The 14792-nt window shown below is 38.5% G+C and overlaps 1 protein-coding gene across 1 annotated transcript in view; it reads right to left on the bottom strand.

Moving 5' to 3' along the window:
* The window catches only part of DOK6 (docking protein 6), a 172626-nt gene that overhangs the window by 21854 nt on the left and 135980 nt on the right, over nt 1–14792 (bottom strand). The window contains exon 7 of the mRNA XM_083450221.1: nt 11528–11645. Coding sequence (XP_083306347.1) covers nt 11528–11645 — 118 coding nt within the window. The remainder of the gene's footprint in view (nt 1–11527; nt 11646–14792) is intronic.

Genomic DNA, 14792 nt, shown 5'->3' with positions numbered 1-14792 from the left:
AGACAAATTTCAGCTTGTATATGAAGTTTGTGACCACCAAACTTGGGCTCTGTCAGCAATTTTGGCTTGTCAAACTTTAACTTAAACATCTATAGGTAAACAAAATTAGATTATTCAAATCTGTAAAGTTCAATAGTTACAGCGCTAACCAAACCCAAAATCCACCAGGATTATTGAGTTTCAAATGGGTGTAACTTGGGCTGTCCTGGCTGAACTGAGCTGAGGCTATGCTGGTTCAGTTAGGGCTCAATCAGTGAAATTTAAGCTGACAGAAATTGTGCCGACATAAATACCCCGAAAGGGGCATTCCTGGGGTGTGAGGGGTGGTGAAAAGGGGCAAGAAGAGACCTATACATATTTCAGCACAGTCATGTGACCCGATTACCCAATAGAACTAATGTAGGCAAAAAGGCTGGTGTAAGTCAAACTCTATTTTAAAGTTTCAGGTAGGTAGCCGTGTTGGTCTGACACAGTCAAAATATATATAAAAAAATTAAAAATTGTCCAGTGGCTGCTTAGAGACCAACTAAGTTTGTTCTTGGTATAAGCTTTTGTGTGTATGAAGAAGTATCTGAAGAAGTGTGCATGCACATGAAAGCTTATACCAAGAACAAACTTAGTTGGTCTCTAAGGTGCCACTGGACAATTTTTTTTAAAAAAAATATATTTCTATTTTAAAGGTTTACTTTCCCTCTCCCAGGCAGCAGGCTGCCTCAGCTGGCAGTATCTGCACTTCTGAATGGACTTTACAGTAGGGTTAACTTATGCTCACTTAATTTTGGGATTGCCTTGCCCATCAGAGTAGACCTATTGAAATCAATGGACATAAGTTAGTCATGACTGACTGTGATTTGGTAAGATGCCAAATGGATATATACTTTTCCAGATAAAACTGATACCGAAGTGAAGTTGTTTTTTATTTGAGCTTATTTGTCGAGGTTTCTTTTGTTTTTGTTCCTGCTTCAGATGGTTTCAAAAATATGACCCGATCTTCCATTCAGGCCTTCTATTCACTGAACTGTACTTATCTACTAGACAGTGAAAAATAGCTAGAATGTCCAACCCTAGGGTGATTCATCCAACTGCATGCCACAGTTTTAGGTAGAAAACTTCATGCTAGTTTGAGAAGACAGTTAACTGCTGTGGAGTCAAAGCCACAGTTATTCAGGTGTAAGTTTCACTGAATTTAATGGTATTTACCAGATCATAGAGGATTGCAGCTTTTAAATGGTGATTTGTTATTTGAAAGTAATTATATTTTCTTATTTGGCTGGCAAAGCTATTGCAACATTAAAGATTCTTTATAATTGTCCGTGGAGATGACGAAAGAACAGCAAATCTGAAATGAAAACATTTGATCAAGGCAAAGCATTATGCAAACTTGTAACCAACCTAACTTTGAATGAATAACCTATCCAGTTATTACCATGGCTTTAAAATGTCCTCATCTAGCCCAAGCCCTTTGGGCATCATAAGTCTAAGTCTAAATGCACAAGCAAGAAGTAACACATATGGACACAAACACTTCCACTATAAGATCTGTCTCCAAAATATACGATTATTTTGAATCAGTAAGTGAGCACTGTCCTCTCCTCCAATTTCTTCCAAATAGCTACTGTTGCTTTCAAAGTCCCCCCCCCCCGCCCCAACAGCTTAGCAATACACAGTACCTCCTGTCCCCAGGACCTGGGAGCACTGAAACCATACAGCATTTGTGATAGAAAGAAAGCTTTCAGCAGAAAATGCCTGATTTCTGTGGCTAGCTAATTAATCTAAGGTAAGACAAAGTCAGAAGCAGTCATTGGTAGCACAAGAGGAACAATGGACCAAATACTTTTGTGTTCTGTCAACCTTGCATATGTCGCAAGGTGATATTCTCTTCTTATTAAATAAACGATGAAATGTATTGATTTTGATTTATGTGCTTCTGTTTACTTGAATCCCTTTAAAAGTAGCAAAAGATGCAATATTTATAAAAGTAACGGAGCAAGAAAGTGTTTGTTTTATTCTGCATTCTTATTTTTAAAACCATTACACATGCTAAAGATTGCTGCTGGCAATAGGGATTGTTTCTCCTCAAGTCTAGCGCCGGTTTCTACAAATTTCAGGGGAGACAATGCATTGGATTTTATTATTTTATGTTATTTAATGGATTGCTGACATACGTGATATGTAACAATAGAAAATGGAATCCACAGAGTCCTGTTTTGTGGATCATGAATGCTTTTTTGTGCATTTGAAACCAATGGAGAACACTGTGGCCAATACCCAGTGCACTCTCTTGAGCTACACAGATTGTCTCTTACTGGCTCCATCTGAGGAAATTTACAATCTCTCTCTAAGGCTCCTCATAAATTGCCAGCATGGTCATCACTTGGGCAAAATTTGGCTACCCTTTTGCTAAGCAGTTTTGTTACTTCACACCTTTGAGAGCTATAATCAACTTGCATTGTAAAGCCAGCACAATAGGCACATTTTCCCCTACATTTATGACTGAAGCCTCAAAAATCTTGATGACTGGTTATAATTTTACAATACTCTGGGGCATGTTATATCACCTCATTTCAATTTTAATATTTTCAGGATGATGGAAGAGGTGCATGAAATAAAATAACAGAGAACGGTTTAAAAGAAAAACATTTACAAGGTGGAAACTAGAAACAAACAAGCATGAAACTATTTTAACTATGATCAGATACTTCTAATGTGTACAAACCTTACAATTCATGCATACAACAGGCCGCCCATGCAGACCAGTATTACAGATACATTGCCTTTGCCTTAGCCCATGTATCGAATGTCTCTGTCACTGAAGTCCACTGACTTGGAAGTTATTGCAGTCATTTTCTGCCCCTAATCACAATGTATGTGTTAAATGTGGTATTTACTAGCAGAATGCAAACATGGGAATGACAGCCTGAGTCCCAGCACCTGTTTTCCTACAATGCTTAGCATCCTATATACAAATAGCGCTCTGTGAGAGTGGGCCTGTACGAGGTGCCAACTTGGATAAAATATTTGGGGGTGAGGTAAGCCCCACCCCACACAACTGATCACATGATGTGGTGTATGCAAAACATTTCAATGGGAATACCCATCAACTTTGGAGGGGGCCTAATCCCCTCAAATATTTTATTTCTCACAGAGTGAGATTCAAGAGGTAAAATACATAGGTAAAAGGTGGTTAGGCAAGTTGCTATATAGTTAAGTCAGTGATGATAGAATGTTGGGTTTAGGATATTAGAAACAAGATTTGATTTTTTTCTAAATAACTATTGTTTTCCATAAATATATGAATGTGCTCCAGTCTGGGTGGATAATAGGAATAATATGTCTCACCCTACATGTTAGCTGTGAATACAGTGATAACCATACAGAGGAAGTCTTACTATTCCCTGTAACTCTACATGTTGTCAATACATTATTCTTGGGAGAAGATTAAGGGAACTCTGAACTTGGTAACTAGCCAAGTGAAATTCCTAGTGATTTTCAGAGCTGGGGCTTGCTGGGAAGCCCTGAAACATCACAACACTGGAAATATTTTTGGCATCTAGTAAGTATGTCAGAGAAATGTAATTTTTGTTTGCTTGCTTTCAATAGGTGTGTTATGATGAAGTTTAGGAAGTAGCACTTGATGAGATTTTTATTGTTGTTTATTACTATTAATACGCTGTTTGTAGATAGATGGTTGTTACAACTGGCCACCTATCTCTTCTACTGGAACGGGGTGCATACATGTGTTTGGTAGAGAAAGCGAACATTTCTACTAGCTGGAAAAGACAAGAGTTCTAATTTTCATTTCCGGCTGACTATATGCATCAGTAAACTTAAGAGCTCCCAGTGTTGAAAAATTTCTTTCAGAGAGATAATGGCCCCCTGCTGCCTACGAATCTGAATATTATATTACTGACTTTTAATGCAACAGCATGTGCCAACTCTGTGGGTATTACCCAGACTGTAGCAAATAAATGCTTGGGGCAATTTCATGCTGGGAGATGATATTGGGAAAGGGACCATTAACAGTCAACCATTTCCGCAGAGTTTTCCTGATAGTCTCAATAAGACTTTCTACTCAGCATCTATTGTGTAATTTTCTAAATCTCTGTTATTTATTAGCCTTTCACTAACAGCAAATATAGCCATGTAAGGCAAACACATCCCAGTTTGTTGAAAACCTTTCATATAGATGACCAGTAGTTTGAGCAGTAATATCCTGCTTTTATTTGAGAAGAATCAATCAAGTGCATGAGTTCACATGAAGCACCCAGTTCACAACCAATGTTATCTGCATGGTCTGCATCAATATTCTGTTGTCCAGCTCAGGTATGTGTGAACCAAAGCTCTGGCTTTGGATCTGGACCCATGTGTACATGGTGCAAGTCAGTTGAATTAATTTGTACATGTTGGGGCCAATGAACATGCCATTTGCGCTACCAGCTGGAAAGACCATAGCAGTGCAAAAAATGTATTTGAATTTTTTTGATCAGTCTTTTATTTGCATGACTTTGGTAGTACAAAAACAAAACATAACCATCCTCAGTGTATCCATTTTCCCTAGCAATGTCCTTTTGAGTAATGTAATAAGTATTTATGAATGTAATGAGTGGATCATCGTGTGATAATTAAGAGAACTGATTCAGGTTTGCTTAAAAAAATCAATACAGCATTTTTTTTTAAGGATGCCTTGCAATATACATTGGAAAGTGGGACACAGGCAAAACAAAGCACTTCTGTTATGGTATGAAAAAAGAGAGATAAAAAGAAATGCATACAGAGGAGCATGCCTTACAGTGCTATTTCTCAAAACAAAATACTGCTCTGATGAATGGAGAATGAGACAGTTGACAAGACGGATGATAGATTTCCATTTCCTAACCTGAAACAGATCATTTCAACTAGGGCAAACCATCTGCAACATCAAAAGCTGACTAAGGGATGATGCACAAAGTCTCTTTACAAATAAAAGCCTTGCAAAAACTGCTTAGGTGCTGATTAATTATATATTGGGCATCAGCAGTGGAAAAGGCCTACTAAAGCCTGTATGATCCTGTAACATTGTCCCAGAAGCATTGTTGAAGTGGGGAAAAAAGATGGTAGCCAATGGGCAGCCATAGCCCACCCCCAAATATCCCTGGGAATGAACTATCATCATGCACAATAATACCTATAGCAAGAACATGGAACACCTAGATCTGACTGGTAGTGGCTCACCAGGATTTCAGACAGGGAACATTCTCAGTCCTTTCTGGAGATGCTGGGAATTGCTTTGCTTGCATGCAAAGCAGTCACTCTGCCATTGAGCTTTAGCTTTTGCTCATGGGATCAGAAATAAAAATGTTTCATTTTCAACAGGCCTCTATGGCAATATGGAAAAGTAGCAAAACATGGTCAACTAGAGTCATACTTGGTGGGTTTCTATTTTACTACTTATAGCAGGTACCACCTGTTGATATTATACTTGACAATGTACCTTAGCATAAAACAAAAACAAGTTCCTTTGTAAATTAAATTTATATGGAGTAGGAGAAATGCACAATGTTAAGAATTAAATGAAGTATTTTTCTCTTAGGAAAGGAACCAGCCAAGCAAACAAATAAAACATGCACAGATTTAAACAAGATTTGATAAAAGGTAATCCAATGAAGATACGGTAGAATAACCTCACTTTTATAACAATTCATCTTTAAATAATGTCCTCAACTGTATAGCTTGCAATGCACACATAAAAATTCAATTTTGCTTAAATGTGTCATTTATATCTCAGCTCAAACTTGAATAAATGCTCTGCTTCTCAAGACTTTGTGTCACCAAACCTGAGAAATAAGCACAACTATACTTGACAAATATACTACCTCGCCTACGCTCCTAGCTCTTTATTTTATGTTTATAATTCATTTAATTATGTTTTCCTAAATCATCCTTAAGCCAAAATACTGGGCCTATCCTTGTGTGTGCCTTTTGTACTGATGCTGGTTTCCAGGTTACTTAACATATGATAAACAAGACTATAATGATGATGTTCTATTTCTCCATTCAGAGAATATACTTCTCTCTTGCCCTAGAAATGGGATGGAGATGGAGAGGCTGACCAGTTTATTCAGTTTCCTTTCTACTGAATGTGCAGCGCAATCCCAGCCCCCTTTTGTGGGTTTCTTTTGGGGAGGGGGTTAGATTGGTTATAGCTATCCTCTTCCCAGCTATTCAGGCTAAGCCATTACTGCACCATCCCCCCCTTCCACCTGCCAAATGTGTGTGTGAGTGGTGTGGTGTGGTGTGGGGAGTGCCACAAATGAGATATACACTGGCAGCAACCATGGAAGGCCTTAAACAGGGCATTCTGGGGAGAGGGAGGGTCTAGCTGACCTCAGATCTATTGGATCTGAACAGGGCTGGACTCTGGTTTCAAATTTCAGCAGCACCCTTTGCGCGGCCAAAATTTGGCACCCCTGCCTCTCACCTTCCTTTCTGTTCAATTTACTGTGTCTTAGTAGTGATGCCCTGCGGTGTCCCCTAGACCTGGTGCCCCCACTGCAGTGGAACCAGTCACACTGCCTAAATCTGCCTCTGATCTGAAGCTGGTCACACAACTGTCGTACAATGGCATTAGGCCCAGTTGCTGAACCATCTCCCAACTGATGCAGCCATGCAAGGCAGGCTGATGTACCACTAGTGATAGCAGTGTGGGTGGGAATCTAAGGAATCCTTTTTTGTTACTGTTGCTGTAAAATATATTATATAACCTGTAAAGTCTCACTCTACATTTCTGTATCTTACTGTCCTCTGGAATATGTGGAATAGCATTGCCAGACCATGTGAAGAAAAGAAAGACTTGATACAACACATTTTGATGTGCTGTCTAGTGATGATATTATGACAAGATACCAGGAAATGCATGTAAAAACCTAAAAACAAGGGTCTGCTGGACCACTAAGTCCATAATCCTCTTGTTCACTAAGTGGCTAGAGAAACCAGAGGAGACCTCCCCCCCCCCCAAAAAAAAAAATCCTGTGAGGCAAGGGCATGAGATTGAGCAGCTGGAACTCACTTAGCATAGACTATTATGAAACTGTCACTATGATTTGGGACTACAACTCCCATGATCCCTGACCACTGTTCCTGTTAGGGATGATGGGAGTTGTAGTCCCAAAACATCTGGAGGGCCGCATTTGCCTATGCCTGACTTAAGGTTTGGTATTAGCTTGTTTCAAAGAAATCATAGTTACAATCAAAGGTTCAAATGAAACGGCACGCTGTGCTCACCTAAGAATAGAAACAGAAGTATCTGAAGCCTTCCTTCCAAGGAGAAGTGGGGTGGGGAAAAGAAAACATGTGCCCATCACAATGAACCATGGTATATCATAATGCCCAAAAGCAACCATACTGAAACATTTTATATTGTTTCAGAGTCACAGTAGGATGAAGGAATAAATTTAGCAGTTGCTGTGAATATGAACACACAGTGGATATGCCAAAATGATGAATGCCCCTGCAATTCTGTTAACACACTTTAATTTGCAGAGAACTACAGATGCGCAAAGGAAATGCCCACAGGATTAGCCTACACGAGGACTGAACAGAATGACTCAGGCAAGTTTTTTAATGTTTTGTAATGGAATGCTTCTTTAAAAAAAATAAAGAAAAATCAAGTCATGATTTTGCAGCGACTATTCATTCTGCTTTGTATTTTGTACTTGGGTGAAATCATTAACACCTTATATTTTATTTTATTCAACAATGAAACTTATATTAACACTTACATGCATTGGTAGCAGATTTCAAAATGATCAATTTCAGAAATAATTACAAAAATACAAGAAAAGGTCTTAGTAATGCAACTAACGGCTTGAAGAGCAGAAATTAAAAACTAAGGGTGTGATCCTAAACATAGATATACAGGGATGAACTGTGACGTTAACATATATGAGAGAGTGCTGGAGGGGAAATAGTTAAATAGGATGCTCAGACAGGACCCAGGGGGGTGGAGTCAGTGGGTCTATAAAACTAGTTCTGAGAGGAGTTCTGGGGGTTAGTTCGTTGGGAGTTGTTGGTGGGTAGTTGGTTGGATTTCATGGGTTGACTGGTTGGGAAAGGCAGTTGGTCCTTGAGTGTGGGGGAGGTAGCAGAGATAGAGAGAGGAACATAAGACTAAGAAAGTAAAGAGGAACACTGTTTGGAATGCTGTAGTAGTTTTGTTTTAAGTCTGAAATAAAATACACTCTTCTTTATGTATTGAAAAGCTGACTGAGACTGAAGTGATTTTACCAGGGAGGACCTGGTTGGTGGCAGCGGATTAGTGGTGTACGGGTCAATAGTCCGTGAGACGACCGGGGGCTCCGTATGGACGCCACATGAACAAGTAAGGATGTGGTGGATCTCTAGCTCAGCCAGCAGATTCCCAGCTCACCAAGGTGGTACTGATATACGTCCCCCAACCCTGGCTTAGCCAGAGATACACCAGTGTAATGCCCTCATCCTATCTCAGCTAGAGCTAAGCCAGCTGAACAGATATTGGCAGAACGTCATAGCAAATATGACGTATTGCCTCATATTAAGTAAATATGAGGCAACTAAATTGCCTGGTGGCACTGTTTGCATAAAAAACTTTAAGGCTGGACCTAAAGTATTAATTTCATTAAACATTTCTATTGAAAAATATCAGAGTAAAGGGTTTAAGCTGTACTCTAATCAATACAAATAGCATGAAGGAAATTTGGCTTGGATATCAGATTAATACTTCTTCATCTAAATGGCTATGAAGCAGTTTTTATTTATTTCTCCAAAGAAATCCACATTCTGTTTTATTTTTTCCATTCAAAACATTAAATTTAGAGTCATTCATTAAGAAAATAGGGGCCAAAGCAGGCTATGGGTGGTAGTTTCCCTTACCCCCATCAACTTTGGCATTCTAAATGATTGTACTGCCATAGAAAGTCAACCAGATTTTAAACACAAAGGGGGAAATTGAATGGCTTTGACAAGTGAGTGGAAAAGCTAGCTAGCTAGGTAGGTAACTATGGAGAAAGATTATTTCTGCTTATTACTACACTCATTTAAGAAAATAGCATGCAAGCTGGTTAATTAATATTCAAGTGCAGCTCAATGATGCATTCAATGTTTGCAGGAAAACTCCTAAACCTGTCTAGAAAAGGCAAGTCAACAGATTTATCCATTGAAAAAAAAATGTATACATGCCTATACATGCCTGTATTGCACTTATGCAAATGTTTGGGCTGCATTTGAACAATTTCTTGTGCAGAAAAAAAAGTTGCACTTACATGATTGATGTAATGGATAATAAAATATCTGGTGTTGGCACATACAAGTGGTGAGCTAGGCCTGTTAGTGTTTCTATGTCATTATGATATATTTATTCACTTCCTTGTGCCAAGACTCTTAAATCCTTTCATCATCAGTTTGAGCTTCATTCCTTTAAACACACACACACACACAGTATGAAAGAGGATTTGTGTATTTTACAGATCAATGGGGCATAGTCCCAGGTAAATATATATATGATTGCAGCCTAAATTAGTCATCTTGGCCAATTTTCAAACCAAGGAATCAGCATATCATTCCTCTTCACCAAATGGAAATATTGTTTTATTTCAAATGAGTTGCAGAGAAGAGAAAATGAAACAATTTAACTTGCCTTGATGCTCACATAGTGTGTTTACTTTAGGAGTCTGTTCTAAAAAAATGCAGCGGGTTACATGATCAGTTGAATTCATGGTATAAAACCACATGCTTTACCATACACATACATGCTGTCTTTTGAACAATTTCACCAGCTGGCCACCTGCTGAGGTTAATTTAAGGGGGAAAATATTTTTCAAAGGGAAACAAACATCCTTTAAAAACAACACTACTACACTATCAAAAACAGTTAAGTACTCCTTTGGGCAACATAACCCATATGTCCTATATTTTCTGAAACCAGTCCCTGGTTTAAAAATTGACTGCATAAACATTTCTTCAGCATATATATATGTACGTTGTCATAGTTCATGTGAATTGAACAAAGAATGTGCATGAACAATAGTGATTTGCCTAGTCACATGAAAGCACACAGAATGTAAACAAACTGACTGCTTAAATTGAGTATTTCATGAATTGCCAGTAACTGATCATAGTCTCCAAACTGTCTTGCAGAGTGGGTTTTTATCCAATGGTTATACACACACACACACACACACACACACACACACACACTACAACCATGTATATTAACAGAGCAAAGTACTAAACTCTGTGTTGACATAACCAATTTGTGAAATTACATGGAAGCTATTATTCTATGAAAGGTTTATCTGTGACATTCTCTTTATATCCCTGTGCAGATATAACACTCCTGAATATTTAGCAAACCATGGGATCATGCACTCCCTTCCTGATTCCTTTTTGGAGCAGAGATTTTCATCAACTGTTACACAAATCACAACACTGTCATACAGGGCCAAAAGCTTAGGGAGAATTTGGAGACTGCTTTTTAAAAAATTCATCGCGAATAAGTAATCATTCACAATGTGAATTTTTAAGCCAGGTTTGAGGACACTGAAGCCTCAACTGTTCTACCATCAAATCAAATCACCACACCAGAAAGTCATGAACCTGTTATTATTGAAGGAATTGTTGATGTTACTGTGTATATAGGGCACCCTTCTTTTGACGAGTTAACCATTTTAATTTAAATAAATCCAGGGAGCAACTGAGAGCAGATTACTGTGCAACCAACCCAGTGGTGAATTCAAGATATTTCTTAATGACTTTTCAAGCATTCCTATGAAGAAGGGCCTCAGAGGATGATCTCTGGGCCTGGCTAGGCTCATATGGAGAGAAGCAATCCTTGAGGTATTGTGGTCCAGTAGCTGGCTACCACATGCCTCATTCCCAAAGAGTAGCAAGTAAACCTGGAAGAGTTAGCAGTGTTTCTTTTGCCTAGTTGCTTGCAGAAGACCATTCCCACCAGCATGGTTTCTTTATCAGTCAGAGAAAGTGTGCTTTCCAAATGTACAACTCCTGGACTAGCAATAGGCTTTTGTCAAAGATACGTCTCCTGCATACAGAACGTTTCCTTCTATACTTGACAAGGCACTGCAGTAATTGCCTATTTATTTTTCACTGGGAAATGGCCAAAATGTATGGGGAATGTGCTAGTTTAAACAAAATCAAATCTTCTCTAACTGCAAATTGTTTCCTCTGAGAAATTCCATACAACCCTTCCTCGTTAGATACCGAGAAGCCACACATTATACATATATTCCATTTAAAACCTGAACTGTCAAATTGACTTCTCAACCTATGCAATATTTCTGGTAATAATATACACCATTAGAAGAAGAAGGTGTGTGTTTTCTTTATTAAAAGTGGTGAGTGAGGAGGAAGCATATCTCACCATCCCTACTGATGACACACCTTAGTAATTGAAATGGAGACACAACCGCCAGTGCAGATGAAAACAATTTGCATGAGTTTTGCTCAACGTGAGAGAATCTAATGGACATACCATTTTAATATTCAAGCATCTTACCTTGTAAACTGTAGATTTCTCCCACGCTGTTCTGCCTAGTGATGTGATGCCAGTATGCACTACGAGGAAGCGAGATTGACTTGGGTAATGTCATAGGTTCAGTCAAACTGGTCTGGAGCTTGAAAGATGAATAAAATGTTATAAATTCTATTGCCCAGTTCACATCAGTGTTACATGTTTCAAACCACTATAATCACACACAGTGTTGTGAATTAAGCATACTTTACTCATAGTTAACTACTTTTTATTGTGTACAGCAGTAACGAAGAGAGTCCACTGAAACACAGGAGGAAAGTACATTGAAATATATTTCAGATGAATCCATATGAAGCTGCTTCCAAAATTGCAAGTGAAATCCTGAGTGGAAGTAAAACACTTTGACAACTCTGGTGTCACAAGAAAAGAACTCCCCGCCCCCATCAGACTTGGTCCGATTGGGGAATAGGGCTGAACAGAACTGGGAACCAGCTGCTCTGAGAGGCAGTGTTCTGTGCAGAGTTCATGGGTTTGCAAGCAGCAATCTCATTAGAAGGTAATGATTCAGAAAAACAGCATTAATTCTCATGTGGCCCCTGTACTGCGGCTATTGTATAATGATTAAAGGACAACAGGGACATGTCAGAAAGGGACACGCAGTACAGCACACTCTGAACATCACAACAATGTGTTCCTTCCCTGCCTTCCCATTTCTGTCCACAGAAAATACTACATTAACGAGTATGGAATTGCTGCAAATTTAGAGATATTCTTGTTGATTTCCCTTGATGATATATTTATAATTACACAAATAATTTCCACAAACAACATACTTACTCCAGAGTGATCCTATTAGATTCCCATAAAATTACTAGTCTGGAGAAAACAATTTGTTTGTAGTTGCAACTCTCTTGCATTACGATATCTGATGCAGCTCCATTCAACACTTCAGCAAAACTGTATGTTGCTTTTTTTTTTAACATTTAACCCCCCCCTTCCAAATTAAATTCTAACTTAATGTATTTATCAAAATGAAAACAAAACAAAACAAAAACATTTCAGTTGTAATCTGAATGAGCCTGTTTCATTTGAGGCAGAATTTAAGTCAAGTCATCTCAGTCAAACCAGTTCCTGGATGAGGAATGAGGAATGCAATTGGGAAGGGGACACACTAAACTCTGAAATCATTCTGTTGACAGGCAAGCTCCTTTTTATTATTTTTTAAATAAATCTGACCTGTTTTATTTCTGCATGCTGCTTTTCATTTACTCTTTGAAACTGTGGTGTTTTAATATGTTCTACTGCATAAAAGCCATATTTGGAACTTGTTGAAGAGTGAGCCCATAAAACAAAGAAACAACTCTGCTTACTCTGCTAGATCAGACTAAGGGTGAACCACTGCAGGTATAGGGTGGTATATAAATTCAATAAAACAACAACAGCAACAACAACAATAGCAGCATAGCAGTCCCACCCTGCTGCCCCTTGCAAACTGGAATGCAGTGGCACACAGCCTCTGAACTTAACACCTTTAAGCGGAACCTCATGTCTAAAAGCCACTGGCAGATCTATCCTCCATGGGTTTTTCTAACTCTTAATTCTCTTTTAAACCTATCTCAGGCAGTGACCATTAGCACACTTTGTGGCCATTAATTCCATATGCATGCACTGGGTGAAGTATTTTATTTTGTCTTAATTACAGCCAATCAGCTTCAAGGAATGACCGACAGTTCTAACACAATGGGAGTGGAAGAAAAAGTTTTCTTGATCTACAGTACTGGGATACAGTAGCTCAGTCATAAGACTCATAATCTAAGGGTTGAGCCCCATGCTGAGCAAAAGATTCCTGCATTACAGGGTGTGGTCCCTTCCCTTCCAGCTCTGCAATTCTATTATTCTACCTTATTGTCTTTTTCTTTCTCTGGAACTAAGAGGCCCAAACACTCCAGATATTCCTCATAGGGAAGATGCACCAGCAGCAATCACTGCCGTTTTGCTTGCCCTTTTCTTATGCTATTTTTTCAGTTTCAATAATGATCTTTTTCTGATATGAGTCCACCTCAAATCCACCCCCAATCTGCTCAACAGCTGATCTTGTGAACCTTACTTTTAAAAGGCGGCAGCATGTGTCCTAGGAGCAGCCTGGATGCAGAGTTGAACTGGACCACTACGTTTGGTTCAAGCAACCCTGAAAAGTTTCCATTTCTTACATATGATAAAAATCCAAACATAAAATTTTGAAATATATGTCGCCTCTTCATTTTTCAACATTTTATTTTCAGCAAGAAGAAAGATATGCAAACAAGCACAATACACCATTTCTGCCAATGGAAAAAAATGTATCTAATGATGCAGTTTTATGGGTATCAATTGGTATTTCTTTATTGCAACATGTTTTCACATAGCTTACCTCACTTGCAAGTTTTTATTAGAGCCTGTATTGAGAGTACTGTAAAGTACAGGAGTACTGGGAGTGCAGCTCATGGATGCCCTTTGGGTTTCACTTCAAATGAGTAAAAAGTACCTCAACCTCCAGTGCGGCTTTTGAAGTTTTAAGAGCTGCATTTTTCTCTGGGAAAAAGGCTATTTGATCTCACACATTATCTAAATGTTATGTGAGATCAAAAGACCCTTTTCTAAGAAAGAAAAACAAAATCTTCTAAGAACCTTCAAAAGAAGCTGCAGAAGACTTTATCTTGAGAAAGAGGGAATTCTGTCTCAGAACCAAATCTGACCAGCAACAATTCCCTGCCCTATTAAATTAGGCTAGACTAGTTACACGTATTTACACAATGGGTTTTGTGTAAAAAAACATAACAGCATGGTACTGGACAGGAAATGTTGGAACTAATGCTTGAGTTGTTACTTTTTGATTTGGTGTAGCTATGCTGTCAGATATATTGTTGCTGTGGCTTACGTCTGACAACATGAGTTGTGGAAGAATGTCATTGTAGATTAAGATCTAGACACAATATATATGGAAAAGCTTGCATATGGCCTGGAATGTGTCTGAATGTGTCTGCCTAAATGCCTCAGTTGTAGAAATGGACCTGAAACAAGGCTAGAGTTCAACTGTAGAAATATTGCAATAAAAATAGTTTCTGAAAAGTAAAACAAACAAATAAACAACAAACAAACCAAAAGTGAGAATCTTGAGCTTTCCCAGCTAGGCCTTGATTCATTTATTTCCAGTCCTTTGTGTCTAATGAGTGCTAGTGAAATTTACTGCAATCCTTTGCTGCTGCATTTTTATAACTGCATTTTATAACATCTAGGCATATCTGCCTAT

This window comes from Podarcis tiliguerta, assembly GCF_965153285.1.
Source record: "Podarcis tiliguerta genome assembly, chromosome: 7".
NCBI classification, from domain to species: Eukaryota; Metazoa; Chordata; class Lepidosauria; order Squamata; family Lacertidae; genus Podarcis; species Podarcis tiliguerta.
Note: the sequence above shows the minus strand (reverse complement) of the source record. Positions and strands in the feature narration are given on the sequence as shown.